This window comes from Bos taurus, chromosome 26 (assembly GCF_002263795.3).
Source record: "Bos taurus isolate L1 Dominette 01449 registration number 42190680 breed Hereford chromosome 26, ARS-UCD2.0, whole genome shotgun sequence".
In the NCBI taxonomy this organism is placed as follows: domain Eukaryota; kingdom Metazoa; phylum Chordata; class Mammalia; order Artiodactyla; family Bovidae; genus Bos; species Bos taurus.
The window spans coordinates 36,620,448-36,634,956 of record NC_037353.1 but is presented as its reverse complement, the minus strand read 5'-3'; the positions used below and the strand labels follow the sequence as shown (position 1 = coordinate 36,634,956).

At 44.5% G+C, this 14,509-nt stretch overlaps 1 protein-coding gene across 5 annotated transcripts in view; it reads left to right on the top strand.

The window, feature by feature from the left end:
- Positions 1-14,509, top strand: part of GFRA1 (GDNF family receptor alpha 1) — a 231,529-nt gene that overhangs the window by 61,560 nt on the left and 155,460 nt on the right. For 2 of the 5 annotated variants that reach the window (XM_010820040.4, NM_001105411.1), the window contains one exon: positions 7,702-7,716. The exons of the other annotated variants lie outside the window; for them this stretch is intronic. In XM_010820040.4, coding sequence (XP_010818342.1) covers positions 7,702-7,716 — 15 coding nt within the window. The remainder of the gene's footprint in view (positions 1-7,701; positions 7,717-14,509) is intronic. 5 annotated transcript variants of the gene reach the window in all.

Genomic DNA, 14,509 nt, shown 5'->3' with positions numbered 1-14,509 from the left:
ATAATGGCACAGGCACTGCCAGAGGGGTGAAGTGGTGCCAAAAATGAAGGCCAGGCTCTGGATTTCTGGAACATCTGGTGCTCATTACAACCCCGTAAAACTGGAGTTTGGAGATAGGATGGCAATAGATCTCTGATCTTAAAGATTAAAAATAATTCATTCATAAAATAATATTTAATAATTCCTTAGAGTTTCTTAATGGTATGTAGCTACGGATGACAAGAAGGAATTAAAACGATCATTTAATTTTAATGGATTTTCCTCTTATGATATTTTACAGTCCTGTACAAGTCACAACTGGTGATTATTGTCAAATAAGAGCCCCTGGAGACGGGAATGGCTACCCATTCCAGTATTTGTGCCTAGAGAATCCCATGGACAGAGGAGCCTGGTGGGTATACAGTCCATAGGGTCGCAAGGAGTCAGACATGACTGAGTACCTAAGCACATTCCCCACATACAAGTCACAAATGATGATTATTTTCAAATAGTAGGCAATCAATAAATGTCTGTTGGCTAGTAATGCTATAAGTTATAGAAGTCTATCTAAATATTAGTCAGTGTGCACTTTATCAGAGAAGGCAATGGCACCCCACTCCAGTACTATTGCCTGGAAAATCCCATGGATGGAGGAGCCTGGTGGACTGCAGTCCATGAGGTCGCTAAGAGTCGGACACGACTAAGTGACTCCACTTTCACTTTTGACTTTCATGTATTGGAGAAGGAAATGGCAACCTACTCCAGTGTTCTTGCTTGGAGAATCCCAGGGATGGGGGAGCCTGGTGGGCTGCCTTCTATGGGGTCGCACAGAGTCGGACACGACTGAAGTGACTTAGCAGCAGCAGCAGCAGTGCACTTTATATGCTTTACCTCATTTAATCTCCAAAGCAATTTATGAGCCAGCACAAAAATTAGCTATTTTTATTATCTGCATGTTGCTGATGAGAAAAACAAGGCTTCGGAAGGTTAAATAATTTGCCTGTGATCACACAGCGAGAAATGGAACTAGTTCTGACTTCAGGACCTGAGTTCTTTGCTACCTTGCTACCCTATTCTGTTGCTTATTGTTACACCAACATTAAATTCAGTTATTGAATGTCTACCATAAACCAGCTCCATGTCCTAAAAGTGCTTTACATATATGATCTGGGTTATCCTTATGAATTTTGAAAGAAATTTTGTTATCGTCATTTTTTACATATAGAAACTGAGACTCAAAGAGGTTGAATAGTGGCCCAAGATGGCTAGGATAGTAGACTAGCACGTATTTGAACCTGGTATTATGTGACTTTGAAGTCTATGAGCTGCATGCTGATTAAATGATCTAACTTGACCGTCATGATACTCCTATGGTAGGACAGAAGCTTATCCCTATCAGCTGATTTTACAAGTCAGAACATAGGCTACAGGAAGCTTCACTTTGGGTTTCCACCTGGTGAGGGGTGGGACCCAGTCTTAGGTCATGGGTTCAGGTGGCCAGAATCATGTGGAGACTGAGCCCTGGACTGTATTTGGGGGAGAAGGTGTTAACCCTGCTCCCTGAGAAAGTCACCTGTCATTTTTGGACCTAGACTTCTTCAGTTTAAAGCTGAACTATTCTGGAGTGCAGGGGAGGCTTTGGTGAGCCCCACTTGTCAACCTTGAAAATAAATTTACAGAGATCTGCAGAGGTATACAGACTGAATTCTAGAAACTCTTCAATATCTGTGCCTAGAGCTTGCTGGTTTTTGAAACTTCGTGAGGGGGCAGCTCCGCTGACCTTGAAATTGACTTTGGTTAGTGGTGAACTTGACCCCATCCAAGGAAGTGATGTTCATTCCAACTGCTCCCTACGTCCCTTCTTTTGCCCCTGGTTAGTTAGGTCCCAGTAGCATTTATGGGGCTTTACTGTAATGACATTTGAAAGAGAATGGTACTTGAAAGAGAATGTTCTTTCTGTAGTTCAAACCACAGGAGGACTCACGAGACAGCTCTTTCCCCAGGTGAGACTTCCTAAATGGGAGTTAAGTACAGGCATTTTCAAGAAACTAAACTCCCTTCATACATAATTTAACCTAGAAAAGAAAGCAAAATTGAGAGAGTGGTATGATCACATTGTTCGAGGGCCAGTAACTACTTCCCCCAGTCTTAGAGAAGTCAGGCACACTTTCACTATTTGGCATTTCTTTAATGCTGTGGGATGTGGGCTAAATGTGATTCTATAATAATAGTGGGGGTTTCTCTAACCATAGTTATGAGCTGAGCTATGGATTGAAATAGTAAATTATTCCTAGCAGACTGAACGGGCAATAAGACTGCCATCTAGTTCCCCTCATAAAACAAAGCAATAGATAAATAAAGGAGATCCAACTCACTTAACCTGCGTGGCTCTGTGCACCGCTAATTATTAACCCAGGCACAAGAGAAGGGTTCACCCAGAGTGTGGTTAAATCATTTTTAATAGAGGTAAACACGAGCCATGTGGATGAGTAGCACTCAAGCAAGTTTTTAATCAGCAACGTTTAGGAATCACCCAGCCTAATTGCCATAACTTATTAATAATAATAAATAATCTGGTCTTTTTATGGCTCCTGTCTCTGGAGGACTCAGTGCATTAAAGATCTCTGGGGTGTGAATCTCTCAGTAGCTATGGGGGTGGTGGGCAAATATCCTTGATGCTCATTCCTAACAGAAGAAAGTGGACATTGAGGCCAAGAAAGGCAAATCTGAGTTCGTTCTTTCTTACTTGCTTCTTCCTACATCTGAATCGCCAATTTATAGATGCCCTTTCATCTGTCTATAGGACCAGAATGGCTCTGGTGGGGGTGGGGTCGGAGAACAGGCTTTTCTTTGTTGACGTGAATGGTTAGGGTTGAGGTTTTTTCCCTTGGGAAGTGAGTATGAGCAGAGCTTTGTCTGAAGGAGTTCATTTCCTCTGCACAAGTATCCCTGGTGTCCTTTGGGTTCAACCTGACTGTGGCTAGGCTGGGTACTGGAAACTCCTAACTCCTTAATTGCATGATTTCCAGTTCCTGGCGGAGCAGAGAAGATGGCACCGAGTCTTATTCTCAGTCATTCTCTGCTGCAGCGGATGGGGGATGAGGAAAGGTTTCTGTAAATCATCAGACTTAACCTCCCCAACGCAGTGGCATGAGCGTTAAAATCTCTCCAGGTCGGCTTGGTTCAAAGGTTGTAAGTGATTGACTCCCAAATAATTCTTAGTGGTTGGTTAGACTGGACGGAGATGACTGCCCTCGAAGTTTGAGACCATTTAATTCCTATAAGTGACTAGTTCTTGTGGGTTGGAGGTGGTGGACACATGCACCAGAATAGAAGATGACAAAAGGTATTTCTGTGGCTGATGTCCTCTGAGGTCTGCAGTTCGGCAGGTGTAAAATGGCACAGAATCTACCTTCGTCTCACTTATTTTCCATTCTTCTGTCCATGAATCATTTGAACATGAGCCTGGATGGCTGCTTCTGTCTGGAAAAGTGAAATTTTAAAGAGGATACCCAAGCAGTTATTATTCAGAGCAAAGAGCTAAGTAATGCTAAGAATGGAATGATTTATGTCATAGAGTACAAAAGACATAAATTTAGAGTGTAAATTACAAGATAACTCATGTGCAAAATTGTTGTAATATTTATACTAGTGTTTATTAAAATTTACATTTGAATAAAAAGGTGAAAAATGTAAATGAAGCTGAAAAGTGGATTTGAAAAGAATCTGAAATAGCTTATATGAAAATCAGGAGAGTTTTCTGGGATAGAAGATAGGAATAGTACTCTATGTAGGTTTGTCTGTTAAACCATGACATATACAGTGAGATTGGAATGAATAAGGTCTCTGATTCCTGAATTTCTGCCTGAATTTCCTCCCTCCCTGCCCACTGATACTTTCCAGTAACTCAGATCAGTACTGAAAGCCATGGAGAGGAGGTTGAAGTTTCTGGACGGATGTCGAGGCTGGATCCGTATTTGAAAGGCTAATCTCATTTCACTGATGTTTTCAATGTTGGAAATTTTTTTCTGTATTCATTAAAGGATAATGATAAATCTCTAATTTGTACTTTGCTACTAATAGGGATGATTTTGTGCTTCATTAAGGTTAAATGAATCTCATGTCGTCCTGGCTCAGCCTTTCACAGACACCATGTGTGATCTTGGGAGAGATCTCTTCCTTCTCTGGGACTCAGTTTCTTCATCTATAAAACAAGGGGTTGTAGCAGATGAGTGTTGAGAGAACCAGCCCCCTGCCCTTCCCTCCTGTGTGGGAACACCCTATGCCAGGCAGTTAGGATCCACAAAGGCCATCAAGACGCATAGCTCTTGTTCTCAGGAGCACATGGTCTTCATAAATAACTAATTATAGTATGAACTCTAATTGCAACATGCACAAGTTACTCTGGGAGCACAGAGGCGGAAAGAGCGACTTCCTTCTCTGCAGGGATAGGCTCTGAGAAACTTCACAGTGGCCGTGACATTTGAAGGGGGAGGAGGAGGGCTTCTCCAGGTGTGCAGGCTGGTCAGAGGGTGGATGGTTCAGACTGTGCATTGCAGGCGGCAGATGCACGTGACTGTGGTAATTTAGGGAGCTGCACATGGTCCTTCTGACCGTCTCTGGACCGTCAGGGCATGGGGGCCGAGTAGCTTTGTATACACTGCTGTGTCAGAACTTGGGCCAGTGATGAATTACTGAGGTTAGAGAGTAATGTATAGCATGTATAAATTAAAGCAGGGTTTAAGTTTTCCTGTAATGGCACCAGTCTGGCCCATTTACATTCCAGTTGGCTTTCCTGAGTGTGAGAGAAGGGGTGGTGATTTAGCCAACTCCCTGGGAGTTGTAAGCCTATGTTGGTCTCATCTGTCCTATAGCCACTGGCCTAGGTGTGCCCTGGGGAGCATGTGTATTGCATGTGAGTGACACCCCTTATGAGGGCACATGTGCCCCAGTGGGGGCTTTCCTGGTGGCTCAGATGGTAAAGAATCTACCTGCAATGTAGGAGACCCAGATTTGATCCTTGGGTCAGGAAGATCCCTTGGAGAAGGGACTGGTAATCCACTCCAGTATCCTTGCCTGGAGATTTCCATGGGCGGAGGAACCTGGAATGAAAACTGTTCTCACTGGTTTTCTCTCCTTGCAGTCTGTTTAACCCATTAAGTACATGGTTATCCACACCATTTGTGGCCCCTTGGCTCTTTGTGACCTTGTGGGAGCTGATGTTTTAGCTGAAGACTGACAGCAAATACAGATGTTGATGATATAATTCTCATTTAGTTTTTAAGATGCAGGTAAATTTTAAATTCAGCTTGTAATTGTAGGGCATGTTCATTGTTAAATTTAAAATAATACAGAAATTCTTATATAATATTTAAAATGGTCCCAGATGCAATTACCTGAAGGTTAACATTTCTGTGACCATCATCACAGGTCTCTAGACATACACACCCATACATGCACATACATGGGCTCAGGATACATGTTGCATGTTACTTTCTGATTTCTTTGCTCAAAAATAATAAAAATCTTCCCCCTTTTTAAATGGCTGAACCATAGAATGGATGTATTGTTTTTGATTTGATTCTCTATTGACAGGCAAATAGACAGTCTCTGTTGCTTGTCCTTTATACACAATGCTGTAATGAACATCTGTGTAGACTTTAGGTATTTCATTAGATGACATCCTTAGCAGTGGTGGTGTTAGGTTAAGGATGTATATTTAACTTTTCCATACATACTGTCAAACTATCTTGTAGAAGTTTTGTACCTATTTATAACCCCATGTTGGCTCAGATGGTAAAGAATATACCTGCAGTGTGGGAGACCCTGGTTTGAACCCTGGGTTGGGAAGATGCCCTGGAGGAGGACATGACAACCCACTTCAGCGTTCTTGCCTGGAGACTCTCCATGGAGAGAGGAGCCTGGCAGGCTACAGTCCCTAGGGTTGCAAAGAGTCGGACATGACTGAGCATGGCACAACCCCATGATCAGGGCAGGAACTGGCTTACATCTGCATGGGGGTGTCTGTATTGCCAATGCTATCCTCCGTCTTTGAATTACTGGATGAGAAAGTAGGACCAGACAGGAATATTTTGGGGGTGATTGGGAGTCTGTAGAAGCAGGGTGAGCCTGATGTCAAAAAGTACCTTGTAGGGACTTCCCTGGCAGCCCAGTGTTAAGACTGCACCTTCCAATGCAAGGGGTAAGGTTTCGATCCCTGGTCAGGAAACTAAGATCCCACATGCCTCGTGACCAAAAACCCAAAGCATAACAGAAGCAATATTGTAACAGATTAAGTAAGACTTTAAAAATTGTCCACATCAAAAAAAAAATTCTTGAAAAATGTACCTGACTTATGCATTCATGTTCACCAAAAGATATGGACAAAACATCACAGTTTGTAATTGCCCAACAATTGATCTTCAGAAACAATCCAAATATCCATCCACATTAGGATGGAGAAATAAATTATGATAAAATCATAAAATCACCCAGTAGAATACTACCTGGCAGTGAGAATGAATGACCTACTACATGCCACAGCATGGATGACCCCCATAATCATTGTAGAGTAAAGAAGGCAGACAGAACAAATTCGTTTTGGATTAATCCATTTATACAAAGCCTGTTGGCTCAACAGGTAAAGAACCTGCCTGCAATGCAGGAGATATGGGTTCAATCCCTGGGTCAGGAAGATCCCTGGAGGAGGAGGCCATGGCAACCCACTCTAATATTCTTGCCTGGAAAATCTCATGGAGAGAGGAGTCTGGTGGGCTGCGGTCGCAAAGAGCTGACCATAACTGAAGCAAATGAGCACAGAGCCCAGAAGTATACCTAGTGGTTACTACTGGAGGGCGTTAGCCAGTGCTTGTTAATTTATGCTCTTTGCTAATATGTGTGTTTTCAGATGCCAGACCTAGTGCTTGGCATATAGTAGCCTCTCAAATATTTGTTGAAAATGATGAATAAGTATTTTTTTTTCAACTTGTCACAGATTTTGACTTCAGATTTTATATGAAGACCTGGTGTTATTAGTTGTGAATTGTATGTGGAGAATTCATACAGATTTTGTGCTTATTATGATTTAAATATGGAACTGTAGTAGATTCACAGGTCTTTCCTCTGTTTATCCTGTGGTGTGCAGTTGTCACTTGGGTTGTTTATAAACCAGCCCGGCAGCTTAGTAGCAGGCAAGAAGATGGTTTGTGGAATCAGGAGATTGGGTTCAATCCTGAGCTCATTGCTTATTCCTCTGTGGTCTTGGATCAGTTTCTCAACCATCCAGAAGCTCAGTTTCCCTATCTATACAGTAAGGATAATATTGCAACTTGCCTCATAGGGTTGTAGTGAAAATAATAATATTAAAATGAATAGTAACTGGCAACTTTTGTATGTTTACCGTGTTCTGGACACCAGTCTAAGACTTTAAAACACAGGACACAGTTTGTTTAATCTTTCCAATGCAAATGTATTTGTGGTTTAGGAATCTGTAAGCGACAGGGTTAGTAAGCATCGAGCCAGGATTTAAACCCACGCAGTTCCCTTCCAGAGCTCAAGCTTTTAACCGCTGCCTCTGAGTAGAGGAAATATTGTACTAAGAGTGTTTAGGACAGTCAGTGTGTGTTAGCTGTGATGCTCATCACTGTCATTTGCAACATAATTACTAATTTTTTTCTCCTTTCTCTCTGCCTTTTTCCTCCTGCTTTTCCTTCCTCCTGGCAGATGTTTTCCAGCAAGGTAAGCTCATTGCCTCCTCTCTGCTTTTCTATTGCTTGTGCTCTTTTGGGAAAGAGTATCACCTGTGTGCAGAGGGTTATGGGGCTTTCCATCCTTCTGTGGACGTGCCACGGGGACTTTAGGACAGAGGTACCGTGAGGAGCATGGCCCGGGGTGGCCTGAAGTGCCATGAGCCTTCCAGAGCCTCTGCTATCCAGCCTCTGCCCCTTCCTCTGGACCTTGCTTGGGGGTAGAACGAGGACTGGACAGTTGGGACAGGGACATTGGGCACGGGTTCATGCCAGGCACCTGTCCGAGGGCAGGGCTGCTGTGGGCTTGTGAGACAGGTGGGGAGCAGATGTCTCTGGAGGGCATCAGGTGGAGGCCCCTGTTTCTCAGAGCTCCTTCATCCAGGCCAGCTTCTGCTTCAGGTCTCCACACGCCACCTCCACCTGGGGGCTTCTCTGTCAAGCAAAGGTGTGGGCAAGACCATGGCTGGCTGGTCACTTTGTGCCCTTTAGCCCAGGGGAACCTCACAACCCCTCCAATTGGGCCAGTGATTGAGAGGAACCCGGCAAGGGTATGCAGTGTCTTACACATTTTCCCAGTCAAGTTTATATGTTCTGGGGAGCTGGAGAGGGACAGCGTAGGCTACGTGTCCTTCTGCCTCATTTTTAAGTCCCCATTCAGGATACACAGCTTCTGCACTCTGGGAGTCTCGCGGGCATGGCCTTACTGAACCCACTAGATACACATTCAGGGCAACTGCCTCTTTCCGTTTTTCATCACCATCTCAAACTACTGGAAGAAAGTGGACAGACCGGATTGTTTATATATTCAAGATGGGAAGCATGTGTATTCCATGCCTGCCACCTCATTCTCGAATCCCAGGCTGCCTTAGGATAAAAGAGACCAGTGTAAAAAAAAAAAAAAATCCAGGCATCCCATAAGTAGCTTCCAAATGATTTTATGGGCTGGATATTTTCTCGACGATTATTTTACCCCAAACATGCAGCGTGTGATGGAGAAGGTCTGTCTGCTTTCTCTGATCGAAGTGCAGTTGTGGGTAACAACGAAGGGACTTGTGTTGTCTTTTAAGAGTGCGGAGTCATAGACCTACTTTTATAAATAATTCATAAATCTAAACCAGCCTGAAGTAATAAGTTCCATTTGGCTGGAGACGAAGCGATGGGCAAAATTGAGAAGGTGCCATGACTGTGGGTGTAAGGCATGTGCTGCCGTCAGGGTCCTGGCTACAGTGCGTTTTCCTCCTTGACACATTGAGGGTTCAATGACATGCTCTGGGAGGCAGTTTTTATTTTTTTCTATAAACTAGAGAGCCAAGCTCTCCCCAATGCCAAACTACATGTCTTCTTTTGAGACATAAAATGCGTGAGTTTGGAAAAGTCTCGCTGGAGCCGGTGTGCCGAGGCCCCTGGAGAATGGAGAGAGAAAAGGTTGGTATCAGATCTGGCTTTTCTACCTAAAACCATGAGCGTTCAGTTATTGTATTCAGTATAAAAAAATGGCTTATCAGGCTGCTCATGTCAAGTTTGCCTCCTTTTTAATCAGTCATGCCATTCCATTGATGGGATTTGACTGTTGGTAACAATGATATGCAAAACTTATAATCACCTGCAAATCTCGGACTATTGAGACTTAATAGCATCTTCCACAGACAGAAGCTGCTAGCTACCCCTGGCCCTGTGAGATAGTACTAGGATTACAGATGGGGAGAACTGAACTTGCTTTTGTGAATTATTTACATGGCTCTGGCCTTGCAGGACTGTTTCATACAGAGGGACATTCTCTGAAATGATGGCCAAGAACTCACCAGCTGGTACCCCGCCTTACCTCTGCTTCTGGCCATTCTGCCTGTGAAATGAATGCTCAGTAAAATGTGACAGTAAAAATGTGTCAGTGACAGTAACCTCAGGAAAAAGACAAAGCTTCTGTGTCTTGCAGACAATGTCTGAAACGTGACTGCACAGCTTCTTCTTGGGGCGGGGGATGGGGGGTGGGTGCACGGAGACTCTGCTACCAGATTGTGCCATTAACTTGAAACGCAGGGGCCATGAAGTGTGCTAGAAATAAACAGCAGAAAACTATGTGGTTTCAGGTGAACAGGAGCCACAGGGCCATTTCTGCCGCCCGTCTACACGAGGCCACTGTGAGTGGCTCTGGGCTGGCCATGCCATGGGCATCAGGCCTGGCTTGCTTTGGTTTACCCAGGGACTGAAGGGCAGCTGGGTTGCGGGGTGCTGGTCTGCAAAAATGTACTCTTGGCCGTGAGTGAGTGAGGTCTCTTTGACCAGAGGAATCCTTGCATGTTGGGGCTGCTGTGCACTAGGGCTGGCAGAAGAGGGAAACAGACTTGCAAGTTGACAACATCAGATGTTCTCAGAGGAAACAAGTTTTTTCCTCTGGATAGCATTATCTTTTCTTTCACTACAGATCAATCTTGTTATAGCGGGTGACAGCGCAGCAGCTACTGCCGGCCTTTCTCTGCTGGTACTGTGGTGTGTGCACATGGGAGCCGATTTCTACCCTCAGAGCCGTTTCTGAGCTCGTCTCGGTTCTTTCATCTGTAAATGCCACTTGCTGTGACAGTTAGACCACAGGGCCCGAGGACAGTCAGGGACCAGTGGGTCCGCAGCTGGGTTTTCCGTGTGTAGGAGTTCTGGGGACCATGGGCCCACATGTTCAAGGAGCCTTAATTGACCCACATTCTCTGGCATCCACAGAGCTCATGAGCCATTGGATGGCTCTCAGGAATTCTGAAGAGCCACAGAATTGCTCTTCACAACATCAAATGCAATTGAAAATGCTGTACGTGCGCATGTGTCTAGAATCTTGAGTTTTAGGGCACTTTTATACTGATCGTTTAATAATGAAGTCAAGACTGCACACACACACCGCACAGCTCATTTGAAGTTACTGAAGCACCTTTGAATGCTCATCCATGGGCTCAACCTTGATTCTGAAATCGAACAGAAACTGAGTGGCTTGGAAATGAGAATACCACCACTCAGCTGGGCATTTGAAAGCGTCAGCAGGCACCATATAAAGATTTCACCATTGAGTTAATTCTCTGCTCAGTGAACTGAAGTCCTTTATAGACTCTGTGCCTGAAGAGGCATAGCCTTCCCTCCTCCTCACTTCTCACCTGGAGCTGGGATCTTGCTATTAGAGAGGGTTTTCTTCCAGCTCAAGTAATTTTTGATACCTTTCAAACATAGCGCACTTGTTTATCTTGTAACCGGTAACTGTGTGTGAGGTACTTTCTATGAGGATAAAGGAGTGACTGAGACGGCGAAGTCCCCTGTTCTCATGGAACTCATGGTCGAGCTTGGGGAACATTTGGTGCCAGGCATGCAAATTAATAAACAAGGTAAATTTCAAGAGGGATACAAGAAGTAAGGGCTTCTCTAGTAGCTCAGCTGGTAAAGAATCTGCTTGCAACACAGGATACCCCTTTCGATTCCTGGGTTGGGAAGATCCCCTGGAGAAGGGATAGGCTACCCACTCCAGTATTCTTGGGCTTGCCCTGATGGCTCACATAGTAAAGAATCCGCCTGCAATGCGGGAGACCTGGATTCAATTTCTGGATTGGGAAGATCCCCTGGAGGAAGGCATGGCAACCCACTCCAGTATTCTTAGCTGGAGAATCCCCATGGATTCTCCATGGTCTGTAGTCCATGTGATTGCAAAGAGTTGAACATGACTGAGCGATTAAGCACAGCACAGCATAAGCAGTGAAGAAAATATCATGGATGGTACGCTAGGTGCTCAGAGGGCCAGGGATGTTACATGGATGTGGCCAGAGAGTGACAAGGGAGACCAGCTATTGGAGGATCTGGGGACCAGCAAGAAAACTTGCAAGGGAGGGGCCTGGTGGGCAGGAATGCCCCCATATTCCAGAATCAGAAAGAGGCTGGTGTGAGAGAGGAAGTTGTATGAAATGAGCAGAGAGAGGAGGGCAGGCATGGTCTAGGGATCAGAGGAAGGAAGTCCATGGTGGTAGTGGTGAGTTTTAAGTAGAAGAGTCACATGGTCTTAGTAACATTTAAAAGCACCACACTGACTGCTGTGAAAATGCACGAGAACAGCATGTAAGAAGTTAAAACCAGGACCGAGGCTGAGTGCTGAGCATGCTCGAGCCGGGCTGAGATGGGGCCCTGCCCTCAGGCCCTAGTTGCTCCCTTGAGGAAGTGTGGTGGGTAGTGGGAACTTCCACCCAGCCAGCTCACCTCTGCTGAGCACCATATTTTGTGCCTGTGTGAAGTCTTGTGCCATGACTTAAGGCTCGCAAATTATACTCCTCAAAGACACCAATAAAATATTCTTCTATGTGTCTTCAGATTGTAAAAAGCCACTTTGCTCCAGTGCATATGTATGTGTTCATCATCTGTATTACATATACATTATTAATGTATGCGCTTCCCTGGTGGCTCAGATGGTAGGGAATCCGCCTGCAATGCAGGAGACCTGGCTTCAATCCCTGGGTTGGGAAGATCCCCTGGAGGAGGGCATGGCAGTCTACTCCAGTATTCTTGCCTGGAGAATCCCCCTGGATAGAGGAACCTGGCAGGTTAAAGTCGATGAGGTTGCAAAGAGCTGAACACGACTGAGCAACTAAGCACAGCACATTACTGTGTGTGTATAAATATGCCTAGTAGACATCAGTTTTTCCCCCAGTCGGGCTGTTGCTTTGTTGAGGAGGTTGGGCCAATAGCTTTGCCCAGCAGCCTCGGTTTTCTTATCTGTAAAATGAGAGTTGGGGAGATCCTTGACCCAATGTGGCCTCCTGCTGACGCTCTGTTTTAAGAAGTTTTAAGTGAACTTGAGTTAATAAGAGTACAAAAATGTCCCATGCTGCAGATTTTGAGTATTGCCCAGAGAACATGGGTGGAAACAGGTTGAGAATGAGGTGGCTGAGAATTAAGGTGAAAAGAAGCACGGTTGCAGAAGTGTAACGTACTCTCAAGGCTTTTTGGAAACATCAGTTCTTGCCTATGTGTGTTAATAATGGAATTCACACTGGGTGGCATTGCTTTTACTAATCTGAAAAGAACAATAAATCATAGTTTGCTTTCTGGCAGCCCAGCCCAGCTCGTTAATTGTTGAGGTGGGTTTGTGATGACAGTGACCACTGCCATTTATAATGTGCTTGACTTAAGCTCTTTTGCATTTTTCAAATGTGTTGGTCTAACTGCTGGAGTTGGATCTTAGGTTTTTCCCAACCACTTCAGAAAACCCATCTGTTATAAAACTCTGACCCTTTAGCCATGAATTATGGTCCCCCTGGTAACATTATACATTATGAAATATTGTTTTCTTTATGAATGTGGGATTTGGGTGAATAAATTAAATCTATTGTTACCACCTCCAGGGAAAAACTCCAAGTTGTCATATGATGCTAACTAGTAAATGAGAAAAATGCGTAAACATTCTTATGGTGGAAAGTGGCTGGTTCCCTGGTCACACTTTTCTATGCTAATATTTATGTTGTATATATATCATCCCCCTTTCTGTTCAGACTCAGTAGAATATTCCGAGTCATGTAGGAAATGCATTCATCTTTCCAGCACAAACTGAACATTACCATTTAATTTCACGTAGATTCACTTTGTGTGAGTGTGTTGTGTAGGAAAACGAGAGGCATATTTAAATAATCACATTCTCTGAGATGCTTCATAACATTCTGCGTGGGCTCTGCAAGGTGATCTGTTCCCTGCCAGCTGGCCTCGAGTAATGCTTTTCCTTGTAGCAGATTCTGTGTCCTCACTCCAATCCTGAAGTATGCATTTCATTTGAGGTCTCAGAGTCTCCCTCCCAGTTACTTGAGTTTCACAATTGCCAGATCAATGAAAGGGGGTCAGTTTTATTGTTGAGATGGTTGCTAATAACAAGAGGAATTTTTATTTTGCAAATTTTATTTTATTGGGATGATAATAATGATGATGATGGGACCATCAGTATTTGTCCACGTCCTGTATTCCAGGCATTGGGACAATTGCTTTGTACACATTTTCTCGTTGAATCTGTCCCCGTATTTTTTGAAGTAGGTTTTATAACCAATAGTCCCACTTCACAGGGGAGAAAACTGAAGCACAGAGTAGAATTCATCTAGTGATGTTTATATAAGTAATGAGTAGTAGAGGCAGGATTTTATTTTATATTTTGTGGGTTCGAATCCCACCAGGGTCAATTTTATTTTTTCCTTTCCTCTTTTTCTGACTTTTTCTTAAAGGCTCCCACCCTTCTCCCCCTACACTATCTCAGTGTTTTCCAGCTGGTTTCAGTTCCAACCTCAGCCTCTGCTCTGCTCTCTTCTTTACTTACCTGTCTGCCCTGGGGGGCTTGGGCCGAGGAGAGCAAGACTGGGAGTGGGAGACAAAAGGGGAGGGAAAGTGGGTGTGAATGCTGAGATAAAGGCAGGGCCCTGGCTCTGGGAAGGAGAAGACAATGGCAACCCACTCCAGTATTCTTGCCTGGAAAATCCCATGGACGGAGGAGCCTGGTGGGCTGCGGTCTATGGGGTTGCACAGAGTCAGACACGACTGAGCGACTTCACTTTCCCTTTTCACTTTCATGCATTGGAGAAGGAAATGGCGACCCACTCCAGTGTTCTTGCCTGGAGAGTCCCAGGGACGGGGGAGCCTGGTGGGCTGCCATCTATGGGGTTGCATAGAGTCAGACATGACTGAAGTGACTTAGCAGCAGCAGTTGGCTCCGGGATACATGGGGATTTAATAACCACTTTATACTATGCACTAGGGACTCAGGAAAGGACTGGGACTGGACTGGGGGC